Source organism: Leuresthes tenuis, unplaced genomic scaffold, assembly GCF_036924035.1.
Source record: "Leuresthes tenuis unplaced genomic scaffold, fLeuTen1.0.hap1 SCAF_21, whole genome shotgun sequence".
Taxonomy (NCBI): domain Eukaryota; kingdom Metazoa; phylum Chordata; class Actinopteri; order Atheriniformes; family Atherinopsidae; genus Leuresthes; species Leuresthes tenuis.
The window spans coordinates 26,284,079-26,301,980 of NW_027325375.1; the positions used below are offsets into that span (position 1 = coordinate 26,284,079).

General features: G+C 38.5%; 1 protein-coding gene across 1 annotated transcript in view; it reads left to right on the forward strand.

Moving 5' to 3' along the window:
• pcdh1a (protocadherin 1a) overlaps positions 1-17,902 on the forward strand; it is a 77,268-nt gene that overhangs the window by 41,166 nt on the left and 18,200 nt on the right. Inside the window, exon 4 of the mRNA XM_072375527.1 lies at positions 16,442-16,661. Coding sequence (XP_072231628.1) covers positions 16,442-16,661 — 220 coding nt within the window. The remainder of the gene's footprint in view (positions 1-16,441; positions 16,662-17,902) is intronic.

A 17,902-nucleotide genomic window follows, 5' to 3' on the forward strand; every position in this document is an offset into this window, starting at 1 on the left:
TGCACATTGGATATCATTCAAATTCATGAAGCAATCTGCTAAGTGCCTTAATGTTACTACTTTAGGCAAATGAAAGTATTGTGGAAAAATCTTAGTGCCGAATCTGTCTTTGTAGCCCCATAAGCTCATTCATAAATCACATGTTAACTCTTAAAAAAAGAAAAAAAAAAACAGAATCAGATCACAGTTTAAAGATAACAGCATGGTGGAGTTTGTATTGGGATAAAGAAAGTATTTGGCTTTGAATTTAAAGGCTTTTCTCAGAAATTCATAAAGTCTCCTCGAGTTGTCAAATGGAGAAAAGTGGAAACTGTGTGTTTATTCATCTTATGGTGAAAGTATCACAAAAGCTGGCGGTTTGTCAATAATACTTAGGAGGACAGACTATGCCTAATGCTTCCTTTGTGGTTGAGGTTCAGTACAGGATATGCATGGACCCCTGTTTACTAATTTATGCCCAGATCTCCAAAATCAAGTTCAAATCAATGTCCTGCTGAAAGCACGATAAAATCAAATGGAGATTGTATGCAGGGTTGCATTATAAGGAAGCCGACCTCTCGTGGTAATTACACACCATTTTATGCTAAAGATATACAGATGAATGTCATTTTATTAGACCATGATCCAGTGAGCCACCTGCTCTCTTCATTCAGTGTGATTCATTGATGTTATAGTATGACCAGCCAAAAAATGAATTTAGAATTAACTACTTGAATTGCAAAGGTTAGATTTGAATGCATTTGATGGCCTGTTTGTTCTTATGCTGATCAGGGGCTTCATTTTCTTTCCGTGAGCTGATGCTGGTACAAAAGCAACTCTTGGATATCTACAGTTATAAATACCTACTGATGTCAGAAAAAATATTGAAATCTTATAAAATAAAGGGTTTGTTGATCAGGGCTCGCTGTTGTTGTTACATCTCCAAAGATTCTTAAGCTCCTCAGCAATGTCAACTCATCGCAGAGATGGCTTTCTAACATGACATTATACAAGCTTACAAAAAGCAAAGGTAATATGTAAGTGAATCTATTTTGGCAGCATGTTCTGCAACCACCCAAACATACTTCATAGGGAATAAAGAACGTGGGGAAGCTGGAGGGGGAGGCAGCCAGTGAGGAATCATGGGTTGTCAGAACCATGTCTGTCTAAGCTTCAGGAACCCAGGAAGCTAATGCTGTTTGATGTATTAACCATGATGGAGGGGGCAGTGTCTGCGCGTTCATGTGCAGTCCTGTAAGGATTTGGGTACATTGTGTCTGTGTGTGCATAGAGGGAGACGCTCACGTGTGCATGTGCTTGCCTCTACGATGTGTATGTGGGTGTATGTGGGCGTGTGTGTGCTCATTGACAAGTGGAAGAGGAAGAAGAATTGATGTTGTTTGATGTATTAATCATGCATATGTGAGATTGAGAGGCTCTACGATGGGTTGCGCGGGCACTGATTCTATCTTCAATCAGTGACTCATTTTGGTCCCTTTGTGTAAATGCTTAACATTGTTTAGTGGGAAATAAGCAGGCTGCTTATTTGTATACGTGTGTGGCATTTGAGATAGAAAGTAGAAGATAAGGGGCTCGAGAGAGTGTTTCACAGATTTCTCATCTTGTTTATGCATAAAGGATATAAGAAGAATTGTTTTCCATGAACCAGTTTTTATCATGCAGCTTCTAGTTTCCAAATGTGCAAAGGAAATATGCTATTCAAACAGGGGCTTGTATATGAGTTAATCAGTTCCATAGGAAATAGTATCCCACAAATTTCTGTGTCATCATGATTTTTCAGCTTCATGTCCAGCCCTGTGACAGACTGTAGATTCTAGCTGAAGGCACACAAATAACTGCATCCATTAAGACAGTCCATTTTAAAACTATACCGTTAATTAGTTGTGCTTATTTTGTGCTCATTCAAGCGTCCACATTCAGGTATGAGTCAGTGTTCAGAAAGTTATTCAGGCACGGAAAATTATTTGCCATTTTCTAATTCACTTCGCCCACCTTAGCTATTGAAATCTTGTCCAAGAGGCACACCTACTGTCTAGAATTTAATCCATGTTTCCTTTGGATTACAAATGTATTTCATTTGACACTTTAATTCACTGCAGAGCTCTAGTTCTGTTGCCAGGCAACTCTGTTAAGGAGCACACAAAGGATCATTATAGATTTCTTGGGTGCAACTGTTAACTTGTACTTCTTTAAAAAGACACTGTACCATTCTATATCCAGATAAAGCCTCTGTTTGTAGCATTTCCCTGTACTTTCTGTGTACATTTTGCTTGTCATTCAATATACAGCAAACCAGTTAATTATTCATTTGACTAAATAGGCATCCTTACAGAAACCCTTCCTGCCAGGAAATTCAGCAACTTTGAGCTCCAACGTCTCTGCAGCGCTATGAAAGAATCAAGTTGAGTGCCCCTTCTTATGCATCTATCAGACATATGTTTCTTACAGGAGTTGACAGCATGGCCCAAAGTATTTAAATGGTTCATGGTGGTTGTTTTCTGATGGCAACGATGTGACATGATGAGCCATAAATATGTCAGATATGACTCAAATGAGCTCTGAAAGGACATGGCAATAGAGTATTCATACTTGATATTTTGCTTGTGGCCTTGTCCAAACCCCGTTGTGGAGCACTCCACCAAAATTTCATCAGTAGATTAAAATCAAATCAGAATCAAATTTGTCATCAATATCATGCCATATCTGCATCAACTGTGTCTGGAGTATTTCTCCACAGTATTACAAATGCTGCAATGTGACTATGACGCAAATATGCTTATGTTTTTTTTTAAGGATTTCTCAATGAAAAGTTCCTTCAGTGTTCTAATTTTCAATGCTACGCAGTGAGTTGAAGGTCTAAGTCATCTTCTGTTTGATCTCTCCAGGAAGATCATTACACACTGGCACCATGTTGTTGAAGAAAGGGGAAGCAGGGTAGAAGGAGGCAAAGGGAGAAGAGATAGGAGGTAGGATTTAGGAATGAGAAAAGCAGCAGGATTACACGTGCATGTCTGGTAAATGAGCGATGAGACAGAGGGCAGGACTTGATACTTGTGTGTGAGTTTGTTTGCGCTATGATTGAGACTCAGTTGGTGGATTACAGAGCTCTTCTTGCAAAAAAACATTCAAACTCCTGAAGGCTTCAACACACTGAGGAGCTCACTCAAACAGAGTAATCTCTTCATCTGATGGTTTTCGATATGTTGTTTTTCTGCCTTGTTTCACTGCGCCTTGGTCTTCTCAATCCCCGGGTTGTGGAAAGATCAATGTTGAGAACACATTTTGCTTCAGCAGCTTGTACCCAGAGATGAAAAAGGTCACTATGAATCTAATTAAACATGATTTTCCAGTTCCTTGATAAGATGGCAGCATATGAGGGCTCCCCATCAAGTTGCATCTAAAAAGTATTCTGAGTGCAAAGATGAGATGCAGACACTCCAAAATCATCCAGATCTTTGAATGTATTTGCCAGTCGGGACATCTTTGGTGCGAGGTAACAAATCGAGACAAGCGAGACCGTGAGAGAGGCTATTTATAGCAGCACGTACATGTCCATGGGCACACACTCACATGCTTAAATATCAAGTTGCACACTCTTGTGCACATATTAAAGTAAGTTTTAAGTATGGTTGAAAGATTTTTCATCCCTTTCTCCGATCCAATTATGCTGCATGTCAAACAAATATAAGTATATGCTTGTTTTTCAGCCAAATGCAGCAGCAACATAGATATCAACTCTGTAGTTGGGAAGTTTGAGAGACAATAAGGTACCCAGCAGGGAGTAGATATTGAGAATTAATTTCTCTTATGCTTGATTTTTTTACTTCCACATCAGCCAATCTTCTTCGTGTCTCTCCCTTCTTGCGTCAATTTCTGAAACATCTTCCAGAAGCACAGTTAGGAAGATGTGTATTTTACATTATAGCCCATTATAAGGAATGGAGAAATGGAGAAAGATGTATGAAGTACCTAACAAGCCATCTACAATTTGCAGTGAGTGTCTACTTAATGAAGCGTCAAGTATGTTCTTGACATAAACCTTGTGCAATTGAGCTTACCAGTCCTTGCTGACATGGATACACTGACGAAGTTAATACTGGCACACAGACAGCTATTAAGGTGTGGTGACCATGCAACTTTTGCTCTGAGCTTAAAAACAGTAAATATTGATTGCTTTCTCAGAACTTGAAGCAACTGCTTGCAAGGTTAGACGAAGAAAAAGATGTAAAGTGCGATAATCAGTTATAATTCATGTCTGACAAGGCTGTGATTTGCTGCTGAGAAAAGCAGTCCGCACTTCTTGGACTAAAAAGAAGAGATATTTATTTCAGTAGTACACATGCCAACACTCCAAATGAGCTGCTTGCTGTGACCCGTTTCTGCTTACAATTAGCATGTTAGAAAATGGGTCCATTGGCTTTAGTCCTTTTCGTGCCTTTCTTAAAATCTGTCTGGCTTTAATTATGTTTCATTTATCACCACATCTCTCAATATTAAATTTGGAATAATCACTTGGGATATTTATTCAGAGAAGAAATATAGCTGCAGTTGACCATTAGAGGGCTCTTAACCCAAAGGCCAAATGCACACTGTCAGTGCAATTTGCAAAGCTGCCAAAGCGTCTGCTCAGCATCATTACCAGTATGACCAGATGTGAGCTGACAAACTTTGGGGCCAAGTTCTGACAGTTATGTAAAATTTGTTTTCCCTCGCCTTTGGCATAGAAAATTAGAAACTCTACACTAAAGTTCAAACCCAAATGCTGGCTCAAGTTTGTATCATTAGATAACTGTGATGCAAACATTTTTTAACCTGCAGTGCACCAATAGGGGCCTAATTAGAATAAATTGCCAATCATAGTCAATGTTGACAGCAGCTACTCTCACTCCCACAAAAAGCAGCGAACTCTTCAGCAGTGGAGAACTGAGTTTTTCTCCAGTTGGGTTTCACAAAAGCGGCAAGTGATGTTTTTGTTTTAGAGGTGCAGAGTCACACAGTGCAAATATGTGCCTCCCAAAATATCCTGCTGAGGTCAGATGTTGTCAGGTTTTAAGCTGAAACCAAATTTCTGTGAGCATTAAAATCAACGTCTCCATACTTTTCATGTGCGCTGATGTGCATCTGGAGTCATGAAGGTGAAAGACAATGACTCTCGCTACATATTATACAGATTTCCGCTGATGTTTTCATAGTGCTCAAGTTGTGCAGGCACTCCATACGATATGAGCACCGTGGCAGAAAACAGTGTACTATATTTGCATATAAAAGTAAAACAAGCACAGATAAACATCCATAAAGAACCACAGTCAAGCCCCCGTCCTAATGAGAACAAAGATTAGTCTTTCTACTCTAAATTGTGCAGGTTTCTAAACATTTGTCTGCATCTTAAGCCTTCCCTGCTTCTCATTTACCGTTGGCCTGTTTCCAAGGTACATTATAGCCACTATAATTCACAACTACTTTTCTTATAAATGCAACTGTTGTGGTAGTTTCTACATATTATTTGTTCTGCAAATTAGACTGCAGATACAGTACATTAGCTTCTAAACCAGCATTAACGTCTTGGTCAGTGGATCAGTTAAAAGTTTACACTGGAAAAGTGAAAGAATATAGTTTATTAATTTCTTTCTTCACACAGTATACTTGGAAAAATACTACATAAATATATAACAGTTTAGTTAACAGCCCCATTTATCAACAGTTAGGTACTGATTAAAAGGCAATGGTATTTCAGTAGAAATATATAAGACTGTAAGGTTTATCCAAAGCCAAATGATCAAAAGAAAACACATCCCTTTCTTATGTGACAAGCAACAGCTCTTGCTTTACCTCTCCATCGTTGTGGACCCTTTTCTTTACTGCATTGTGTTGTCAAGTTTGACCTGCCAACTTATTTTGTCCTGCCTGTATTTCAGGCCTTGCTTGCAAACTCATAACTCTAAAAATTGCCTTCTGTTCCATTAGCTGATTAACATTAGCATATGTAGTCTCCATAGTTTAAGACAATGAGAGTGTCAGTAGAAAGACATCACCTTCTAAACCCTAAACCAATCAAAATTTTAATCCTGTGCCCTTCCCAATTAAGTTTCACCACTGATCCTTTCTCTAGCTTCCCAAAAGCTTATCCCTCACCTCCAAATCTCTCTTGGCTCTAGAGAATAGTACATTTCTGTTTCTCCATCCCATCATCTGATTTCATTATGTCTTCATGTATATCATAACCTGGCTCTGATTTTGTATGAATGTTATGTATCTATATTAACTTGCACATTACACCCACAAAAGCTCAGATAAATGGTTTGGTACCGATAGTATCAGAATGTATCACAAACACAAGGATTATTTGATTATAAGACAAAAATTTAAAATGGAGCTCAGCTATATAGTTGCTATACTTAGAATAATCAAAATGATATTGCTTCATTATAACAGGAAGTGTGCCTTAGAAATAGCAGTGAATATGCAATTTTTTGGACTATATTTAAGCAGTTTAATGTGTTCGTTTGCATGTGTGTACAGTACGTGTCTGCCTTGGCTAACAAATGCAGTTAAAGAGCCCATATTATGCTCATTTACAGGTTAATTATTTTGTCCCAGGATTCTTCCAGGTTACATTTTTATCCTTCAATGTTTATAAAACATCTTTCCTAGACTGTACATTCCTGCTGCATCTCTTGGCACCTTCCATACGAAATGCTCCGTTTTAATTTGTGCCTCTTTAAAGCTCTTACTTTTCAGGCTCCTTATCTGAGAAAAAAAGCAATAGAAATACGTTTCTTTGCAGTTTTTTTCCTTGGGGCAATGGCAATAAGGATCATATGTCTGCCTAATAAAAAAAGTATTAACATTTGAAAAATCAATTAAGTGACATACAGTATGCTCACTTTTAGCATCACATACCAAAACTGAGTGGTAGAGATGGCTCATGCTGGTTTAGTTACTTAAAAATTGCATTCTACTAAACGTAGAGCGAGATATTAAAGGATGAAAGCCCCATCTGTGCTCATGGTTATCTGATTCGCCACAAAAGGCAAATTAGAAAATGTCTGTTCTTTCTGTGTTTGAGAGCTGCCAGACTAGTCACTTGGCAGACACAATGCAAATACCGTATTTTACATTGCAGTGTGTATACACTACGTAACAGACATTAAAGCCTTTGTTGTCAGTGACACAATTCAAAGCAATTCATGTGGACTTTGGCCTTGGTAACTTTGCAGACCTTTACACAAATAAAAAAGTGACCAAACACATCGATGGAAAGGAAAAACACAAAAAAAAAACATGGCGTGACCTCATACAAACAGCAGAGAACAACTCCACGTGTTCAACAATTTCTTCTGCATAGACATGACTCTCCTCTGCACTCCTCCACCTTTGTCAGAACAAATTACTGCCCCACCATTGGGGTTTTGGTATGTCCCAAAATTACCAAATGGGGGCAGGCAGAGGGATTTTTTTATTCGCTCAAGTTTCTATTTTCCTTGGAGTTGTGCAAGGAAGAAGATTACCTTTAAGGCTATGGTTTTCTTTTGACATTGTGTGTGCAAAGCATTTTATGCTCTCTTAAGAAGCAAAAGGAACATAATTTAGTTCAAACCAGGTCATTGAGGGTGGGAGGGTTATGTGTGGTAGCTGTGACAGTGGGACAGGATCATTGCTGAAGAATGCCCTGCAGCTGCCAGCAGTGAACCAACCAGAATCAGTTTTATACACTGACTTGAAATGTGCTTTATGGTGAGAAGTGTTCTTGTAATGGGAAAAAAAGACATCCATAACTCATTGAGGGACAGAAAGGCTGACTGAGAGCTTTTTGTCAAAGGGTGATGCATTCACCCCAACACTCCCACATCCTGTCTTATGGAATTGCACGAACAGTCAGATTTGTCATTAGATGTGGCAGTTATGTTCACACTTGGTAGGTCTTGCTGCAGTAATACTTGATTTTACTGTGACAACATTATGATATTTCAAGGCCAGTGCTCCAGTTGAAATAAAATTCTATGTGTAGGATAAAAAAAAAAAAAAAAAGGCACTCTGGAATAGGCAACAGCACAGACGGCGAAGAATCCAAATTCAGTCTTGCCCATCAAGACCATTAAGGTCTATGTGATTGTTTTTTAATGCATTCACTCCAGACTTTTTTCTCTCCATTTACAGTATATGAACAAAGGGACTTCTGGTCTTTATCCATCCCTCACCCCCACCCCTCCACTGTCTGATCACTTCATCCTCCACCCAAACCCATGCTGACTCCTCTGCACTTTCCCCTCCCCACATCACGCTTATGTTCTTCCCTCCCCCTCTCCAGCGTGTCCCCTAGTTTTCTGGTAGCTGTGTCTCTTTGATAATCCAAGACTCTTTGAAGACTCCAATTCCACGCTGCTTGCCTTGGAGCTATTGCACCTACAAAAACAACTGTGTGAGTGTGTGTGTGGGTGTGTGTGTAAAAAGAGAAAGAGCAGTAGATAGGATGAGAATGGAGGACATAATGGGATATGGGAAATAAAAACAGTTCCATATGCATTTCCCTTTGCAACTGCTACAGTCTTTATGGTTTTATGCTTGCTGCATACACTGAGAGGTGCACTTCTTCATTGTCATATTTGTTGGTGCAGCTCATTTTTTTTCTGTGCCTTCAGAGGCGGCAGCTCATTGATTCCTGCATACACGCCAAAATGCCAGAGCCAGGATGTACGAACAGACACTGTAACTAAATGGAAATTTTGGGTTTCACACTGGGAAGGGGGGGGGGGGGGTGTTCCTAGGCTATCAAAGAAGCACAGTTTATAGCTAATACGTGTATATTATGTATAAGTTCACTGGATACCACTGTTCAACTTGGTTCAACTATCGCACATAAATTGTGATTTGTCCTGTTTGGATTTGATTTCAACATTGTTTTTTTACTTCCTGCTTCTGTAAGATGTCACCGAGAATTAATTGTACAGTATTAGTTGGCTAAACTTGAAATGTCACCACAACTAAAATTAATCTCCATAAAACATTTTTCTTCTATCCTTTTCTCCTCCACTTTGTATCACTGTCTCCCCCTCTTACCTTTCGCAAAGTGTGGCTGCTCTTTGTGACTCTGTCTCCATTTCTCCATTGTCTCAGTCTCAATCTGTAGTGCCTGTTCTTCCATCTTAGTCTCTAGCCCTCCCTTTTTGTCTCTGTCATTCGGCCTCTCTTTGGCAGAGGAGCTTGCCATTGGGATTTAGAAGAAATTGAATTGAATTATGAAGGAATTTCTCTGCAGCACGATTGGCATCATTTCCTCCACACAATGGAACATCATTCTCATATCTCAGTGTGAGGGAATGAAAACAGGCCGTGCACCATTCTTTCTCTCATCCTTTTAAATTGAATTTTTCATATCACAGGGGCACTGAGACATCAGCCGTTTCCTTTAACATGGGCAAAAAACCCATTTCATAATATCAGAGACACATAACCGTGATTCAGTAGGCAAAGTCTGGCTTCTAGCATCAGTACACATGCGGTATACCCCAACTCAGTATTGACAAACAGGGCCACATGGGTTAGCTGCAGCTTGTAAAGTTGTGGCTATTGCAGGAGAGTCTACCATTGCCATTTGGCATCATAACTGGTTAGCCTATTGATTTCTCTCCACCAGTCCCTGTGTGAAATACAGCCTACCACCTGAAGCCCACCATTTTGTTAGTTTGGTGTCGTTAGAGGAAAGGAGACTCTTCTGTTTTTTGTGTCTGCAGGAGCAGTGGTTTCTGTTTGCAAATTGCACCCAAGACGCCACAATGTAGCAATGGTAATGTTTAGTTTTGTTTTGATCTTTTTCAAAGTTAGAAAAATCGCGCCCTTGTTGTGGTTCGCTCCTCGTTGTAAAATTCATAATGTTCAGCATGTTTCACTGGGCACACTGACTTAGTTCAAACAACACCTTTGTGTAATAAAAGATTAAACGGAAAACTTTGGCAACACTTTAACTGTGTCAAATACATTACTCCTTGCACATGGAGTGCAAGGGAAATTCTGAGGTTAATGCCTCTTAAACTGGATGCTTTCTCAACCTTTAAATCTCAGCTTAGATTGAATAATGAAGAATGATATGGTTAAAGTGGTTTACAATAGTTACCGTCATCTTTCAGTGCAGTACCATCTAGTGAAAATGCACACAACGACGTCACCAGCTTAATCACTAAATATTCAGTGGTAGATCAGACACAAAATGACTAACTTGGCAAACTTGGAAGAACCGCGCAGAGATTAAAACACCACATCTCTCTCCTATGACTCTTCTGGGCCTCTGCTGAGAAGATGGAAGAACTTTTACATCTGCTTAAGCAGGCCTGTACACTCAGTGCGGCTTGGCTGGATGACAGGGCACCTGATGGCAGAGTGGTCTCCAGTAACTCCAGGGCAATTTGAATGGAGAGAGAACTCAGTGTATTGCGAGACAACGGCAGTAGTGGGGGCCTGCTGTCCCAACAGGGATCAGTAGTGCAAATCAGCAATTGTAATAGAGACGCTGCAGAGTCATCAAGATGCTGTCCTTGTTGTTCTGGAACAACTTTTTGCAACAGAAACTTCTTCTTATTTCTTCAAGCTGCAGGAAAATACATACTTTCTTTTTCATATAATATTTTACAAAGTTAAAGATTTAAATCCAGTCATTTGGACAGACGGTGCAGACTGTTATTTGCAAGGGATTAGATATAAATATAACTGTTAGGCATAAGCGCATTCATAAACTGGTGGTGAATTTTTCCAATAAAGGCACAAAGGAGCAAGTCAAAGGTTGGGTGAATAATGGAGATGTATCTTCTTACACCAAAGCAATATCTAGTCCCAGTGCAGAAGTCCTCCATCACACCAGACAACATTAGCGATACAGGTGGTTGATATACTGTATGTTTTCTTGCAGCTGTTGCTACTCACTAACAGGGCTTACAGCTTTGTGGATGTCACATCACTGCCATGTGTCAAATATAGAGTAAGGAAAAGAAAGTTTAAGTCCTGTATTTAAATCACACAGCACTACCCCGCACCCACCCACAGGCACACAGTACGGCAACCAGCATCTCTCCTCTTAATCCCAAGATCCTACCTTACCTTAAATACATAGATCTGTATTTACTATAGTAAATGTTATAGAATTGAATAGAATTTTCAAGTCCTCAGTCTAATTCAGTCTTTATTAATTAAAAACAACAAGTCTTCATTTCAAGCTAAATTATTAAATCACTATGTTGTATTCAATTTGTTCAATATCTGATACACTATCTGATAAATTAAACTTTTCTTTTTTTCAGAAAGAAGCTGTTAAGTCTTTATAATTCATCATATCACCTCTATACTGTGTGCATTAACTATGAAACATGTTAGCTTAAGCACATCAGAGAAAGACAGAGAGAAGGTGCTCATGAATCCATGCTTTAATTTATTTCAGATATTCTGTAAATTAACAACGAGCATTTTTTTATTTATTTTATTTAACCTTTATTTAACCAGGAAAACCTCATTGGAATTAAAAATCTCTTTTTCAAGAGTGTTCTGGCCAAGACGGGCAGCAGTACAGTAAACAGTTTCAGACAAACACTGACAATCATAAAAAATATCTGTCAAAACATCTGCAACCAGAGGCGTCCGCCTCCAAGTCGCTCAACATCCTCTTAAAAAAGTCCAGTGAAGCTAGATCTTTAAGTTTAAGATCTTTTTGATGTTAATTCCAAGCAAACCTCAATGCTTTTTTCCCTAGTTCAGTTCTGACTTTAGGAACAGACAGTAAAAAAAAGATCCTGAGACCTAAGATTATATTATTATATTATATTCTGCGCTCCTCTGACTGATGTAGGTCAGAAGGTAGGATGGGAGCAGACCTAGAATAGATTTATAAATTAGAATACATCGGTGATTGAGTGTACGAGCAGACAAAGAAGACCATCCGGCAAACGATGTGTAAGAGATTTAAAATTTGTGACGAACCTCAGCGCTCCTTGATACATGGTATCCAGGGACTGTAAGTATTGAGAGGAGGCATGCATATACAAGATCTCACCGTAGTCCAGCACAGGCATGAATGTAGCAGAATCCAGTCTCTTTCTAAATTCAAAGGAGAGACATGATTTTATTCGAAAGAAGATGCCTGGTTTCAGTTTTAGTTGTTTTAACAAGCTAAATCTGAGCAGTAGAATAAAAGGGAAGTGTCAATTAAAATGCCCAGATATTTGTAGATAGATACAAATTCTATCTGAGTTCCCTGAGCAATGATAACCGAAGGCAAGTTTGAAAGTTTGGATCTTGAATTAGAAAACATGACTTTTGTTTTATCTGTATTTAGAATCAGTTTTAAATCATTCAAACTTTGTTGGACGGTGTTAAAAGCAATTAAAAGCAAGGGCTTGGACAGGTGTGGAAGCAGAAGTATACATGAATGTGTCATCAGCATAGAAATTTAATTTTTCATTTGATATATTGCGATTGATGTTATTGATGTAAAGTATGAACAAAAGTGGCCCCAAGACTGACCGTTGTGGCACTCCTTTTGTCAAAGTGAGTGAGCTGGAAGTGCGGCCATATACCTGCACACACTGAGTTCTGTCCGTCAGGTAATTTTTAAACCAGCCAACTGCATGGTCTGACAGTTCTGCTTTATAAAATCTATGTTCACAGATGGATTAGTCCACAGTATCAAAAGCTTTAGACTGATCGATTAAAAGGTCTGCACATTGTTGTTGTTGTCAACAAAATCAATAAAACCATGCTCAACTTACATAACATTCTCAAGCACATTTGAAGTCTATAAATGTACCTTTTCTAATTCAAATTCAAACGAAGATGATCTTGCCCACAAGCCAATTCTTCAGAATTGCCAGCAAAATTAGACAAAAACATTTTAATTAACGAAGCAGATTATCTGAAACTGTGACTATACCTTGGAATGAGACAAACTACTAAATTCAATTTAATATGAAAAAAAAATCTGTAAGATAAATTCAGGCTCCTTAAGCTCCCCCATTGCCCTTTATGTGGTTTGCCAACATCTACCTTGCTTGAGTTAAAACAACCAATCAGAGCCAGGAGGGGTCTCTAAATGGCTTCATTATTGGCCACATCTGAGATAATGTGAATTAAATCTTATGCATGCAAGACAGCTTCCTCCACGGGGAGGAGTTTTGGAGAGAGAGATGGAGAGGGAGAGATCTGCGATTAATATTTGTTCAGAGTCCACCTCCTTCCCAAGGTTTTCAAGTTTGAGAAGCAAGACCTTAATAAATACTTGTATTGTGAAACAGATGTATGTTAAAGTGTTATGATCATGAATGTACTTTTATATCTGTATACACAAATGAGTCCATCTTATCTTAAGTTGAAACGGTGTCTGATTTTTTGGGTGGCAACATAAATGTCTAGTAAAATATTATTATATTATATTTACTGGAGAGGAATTGCATTAATTTGTCCCAGTATGAAGTTTCAAATAATAAAATGTATCCTAGTTTACTTTTAACTTTTTACTTTACCATGGTATCATGAATACAGTAATGAAATGAAGGAATAACAACATTTTCATCTCATTTGCAGCTTCTGTTTCTAACTAAATAGGCTTGAAATTACTCTGTGTCAGTAAATTACAGATAACATGTCTGACAGTCTTACAGAAAGAAAGGGCTCTAGGTAGGCAGTGCATGGTTACTGTTTATCAACAGAAAAGCAAATGTGTCTTGTTCCTCTTGTAAAGACAGAATCCTGCTGCATCATCTCCATCTGCTGTGGGATTGCATTATTATAAATGAGGCCATGTTAGCACAATCTAAATGGGGTTATGAATTCAGATGTCATAATTAATGCCCCTTCTTCCATTCTGAGCCCCATAGCTTCTTACTCATATAACAATGGCCAAACAATCCCATTCTCCTGCCTCCAGTCTCCCAGAATCTAATCCTTCTTCTTGTCCCCTTCAGCCAAAGCATCTTCCTTGTCTGCCTGACCAGCTCCCCTCTCCTGCTTAGCCTCCCCTTCCATCCGTCTGTCTTGCTGCATCCCTGCAGCCCCCTAGGCCTGGCAAAGGATTTTTGCTCTGACTGAAAGGGGAATCTATTTCCCATCTCTGCAGCCTTAGCTAGTTATCATATCATGCTGACTCTCTGGGGTGTTGCCTTGAGGAGAAGTTTAAGCAGGAATCCATATTTGGACAACTAAATGTCCCTCTTGCATTTACCGAGTAGTCGAGCCTTAAAGACAACCAATTATTTTAAGATTGCACCATTGGAATATGTAATTTGTCCAGTCAAGTTGCTTGAATCAACTGAAGATTTTCTAAAAATATTACAGAAGAGACAGTAAAGAAACAAATTCTTATATATATATATATATCTTATATATTGTGTTGGAGGAGTTCTGTGTTGAGAATTTTTGTTTAGTAAGGTCTATTTTTACTTTAATGTATTGCATTATTCCTCAAATAACATAGATCGATCAATGTCATCTGTGTTCTTCTTGAATGTAATGAAGAGTGCATTCTTCAGTGTGATGCATGGCTAATAAGCATACATCTACAGTTGAATATGTTTCATATGAAGATATGCCAGAATATAAATAACTCTGTAAAAAGTCATAAAATTCAGTTTCCTTATGTGTAAAAGAATCTTGTTGGTTGGAAATGTAGCTCTAGTTCTATTTTATGTTGTTGGTATCTGAAAAGTCCAAGATAGTTTTTTTTTTTCTTTACTATGTAGGTTTCATTGATTTAGCAAGGTGGCAGTACTAGTGGGAAAAAAAACATTAAATCCAAACATAACAAAACACTAGTCACTCTACAACTCTAATTAACATTATTTGGGTTAAAGTCCAAGAGATGCATTAGTGCGCTGTGAGAAATATGATGGTTGAGATGATGGGGAGATGAACAGCTTTCTAGAAATGTTGTTAAGCCCGCTGATGGTATTAAGGTGTTGATGGCTCTTACCTAAGCCTTAAAAGCATTTCTTTTCTTTTCTGTTTGCTTGAAAAGTGGTTGAATGGTAGAAAGCACTGGCCAGTTGTATTGATCTGGGCTGACTAGTATAGCAGAGGCAGGCCTGTTCTGCTGTATCAGTGCTTTCCTGACTTTTACGAGAGAAGCTCCTGTGTGGGGGTGGGGTGAAGAGTGAGACTGCACCTTCACTGCAAGGAGTCATCTTTCTGTTGTGGATCGGTGGTAAGTAGCCATTAGTAAACTGATCTTTGGATAAGGAAATTTAATGGTCTCCTAACTGTATTTACAAGCCATTCAATTTGATAAAGGGTGTGATCTCCAATGATTCATTACATGCTGATCTTCTCCACTTCTAGCAATCAAATTTGGGAATCCATCAGTATTTTCATTCATTCATTTACTTTTTTATTCTTCGATCAAATCATACCTGCATAGAGTAGCAAAACTGTGTGTAATAACATTATGATTTTTGACCCAAACTATCCTTTCAAAGTTGTTCTTGTAGCTAGTCTTATCTATATCTTCTTTAGAATCTGTTTTAGTGAAATTGCAAAAATATTGTCTTACTTTCCACTGGGTTGCACATCAAACGCTTGGAAAAGAGAAATATGAAAACATTGAGATAGAAAACAGATCTCTGGGGTTACTGATTAGTACACCAATCATTGTATTCAGAATTCATTTGGCGGTGACAATTCTGTCTGACTAATAATGATAATAACAGCAATAATGATATGATTCACACTCTCAGTTTCTTTGACTCCCTGTGATGCTTGTTTTATCATGTTTGTATCCAACTTCATGCATATGAGTAAAGATTGTTTCCATACACGAGAATCTCTTTTTATAACTGCTGTATGCACAAAGTCAGCTTCTGTCCACCTGCAAAACTTTTCAAATAACTCACAAGTCTTCAATGTACATACTCCACCTCCATCTCAACTTTTTAATAAGATGAAACACACCTCAGATCAACAACTGCTTTGTTTTCTATTTTATTGTCTTAGAGGCAGACCGCAATATGAACCTGACAGAATTCTTTCTGGAAAAGTGTTGACATTGTAGACAAGTTCAACATGTCATAATGCATTTGTTATGTGTATATATAGTATATACAGTGTTTAAATGCTTTGTAATGCAGTGTACTTTTGTTAATTTCTGCTGCTGCCAATTTTCACACTTATTACTGAAGTCAATAACCCCATTCTCTTCACATATTTATACCTTGTGTAGTCTCCAGAATAATAATTGTGCAAAAGACTACTCAATATTCAAAGGTGTTTAATATTTGATACTATTTTCTGACTTTTGAAGAGTGAACTTTAAAGGGTCAGCAGTATTCAGACTGGAGTTTTAAATTGGTGCTTTTCGAGCTGTAGCTTTTACCGTTGGAGAGACATCAAACACAAAGAAAATGTATTTGAAAAATACATTTGGAATTTTGTCTCTTGATGTTGAAGAAACATTTTCTGTCTCTCTGTTTTTCAGCATGCCCATCGTCGAGTGACCTTTTCCACCACCAACCCTGTGCAGGATCTACAGGATGCCTCTCAGCACAGCTACTATGACAGCGGCTTGGAGGAATCGGAGACTCCCAGCAGTAAGTCATCGTCTGGTCCTCGCATCGGACCCCTGACCCTGCCTGAGGACCACTATGAGAGAACCACCCCAGATGGGAGCATTGGAGAAACCGAACATCCGGAAAATGGTACAGCGACAATACCCTCCACTCTGTCTTATTTCCATGAATATTCAATATGTAAATGTCTCTAATAGGCTTTGTTCTTTGAGTGTGAGTTGTCGTTGGTGATGGAGACATTCGGGGGTGATTCTTTTTGTCTAATGTGTCTATTTCAGAGTTGAGACGATGTGGCACCTGTGACGTTGACTTGCAGTGTTTGTTGATGACTGCATTAAATGTTATTGGTCTTTTAGCAGATCTGTTCAGTGTGTGCGTGTGTGTGGTATTGGGGCCAGGGTAAGCAGTGCTTCCTTTCCCCTCATCAGCAGGTCCTCTGTCAGACAAGTGTGCTAATTAAAAAGCCCAACTAATGGAGCATTTGCCCTCTAAATAAATCTGAACCATGACATCTGTGCAGACAACACTGTGTTTGCTGTAAACATTTCCTTGCCTCTAGGTGGACGTAGATTACACAGCAGCTTAGGTCTGCAGATGTCATAATTTCTTCACACAGTAATTCATCCACAGGCTGATGGTCACAGCTGAGGTCCATGTTTAGAATAAAAAAACAGATCATAACTGAAACTCTATCTAACATTTTATGAACTCTGTATCCTAATTTTTGATTTTGGTGCTTTAAGCTGCATATATAATCCATTGCCTGTTTTGTAACATGCGATAAGCGATTCACATGTACATTTTCAATTATTATGGTATTTCTCACTGTACCGCTTTCTGGACTAGACTTTCTTGCATATTTGATATTTCACTGCTTAACAAAAACATCTCATACTTCTCAATATATCTGTAGATCATTAGTTTGTTGCATTAATCCAGCTTTATCTCAACATCATACAAGGCTTTGCTTTTTATGCAGAAGGTATGGATTTTCAGGATAAGGGTCGCAATCCCATATCGGCAAGAAATCGATTGAGTTGCTTGTCAATGTTAACTCCGAGATTGTCACACTGTAGGTGAAATAGATACAAATGTATCCATTGTCAGTGGAACAGTTGTGTACATCATGTGTGCAAAAATCTTTCTGACCTTAGAAAGAAAAAAGGATCAAAGGCAAAAGTGTATCACTGTCATGCCAAACCGGCAGATACCATTATTGGTATAGCCTCTTCCATTGTGACGCATCGCCTCTTTGCTTGACAGTCATGTTGGGTCTCATTAGTTTTTTTTATTCATCTTTATTGGAAATGTTTTTTTGTGTCAAGAAGTGACACCATGCTCCAAGAGCGGTGCGTGTACATGAGAGGATA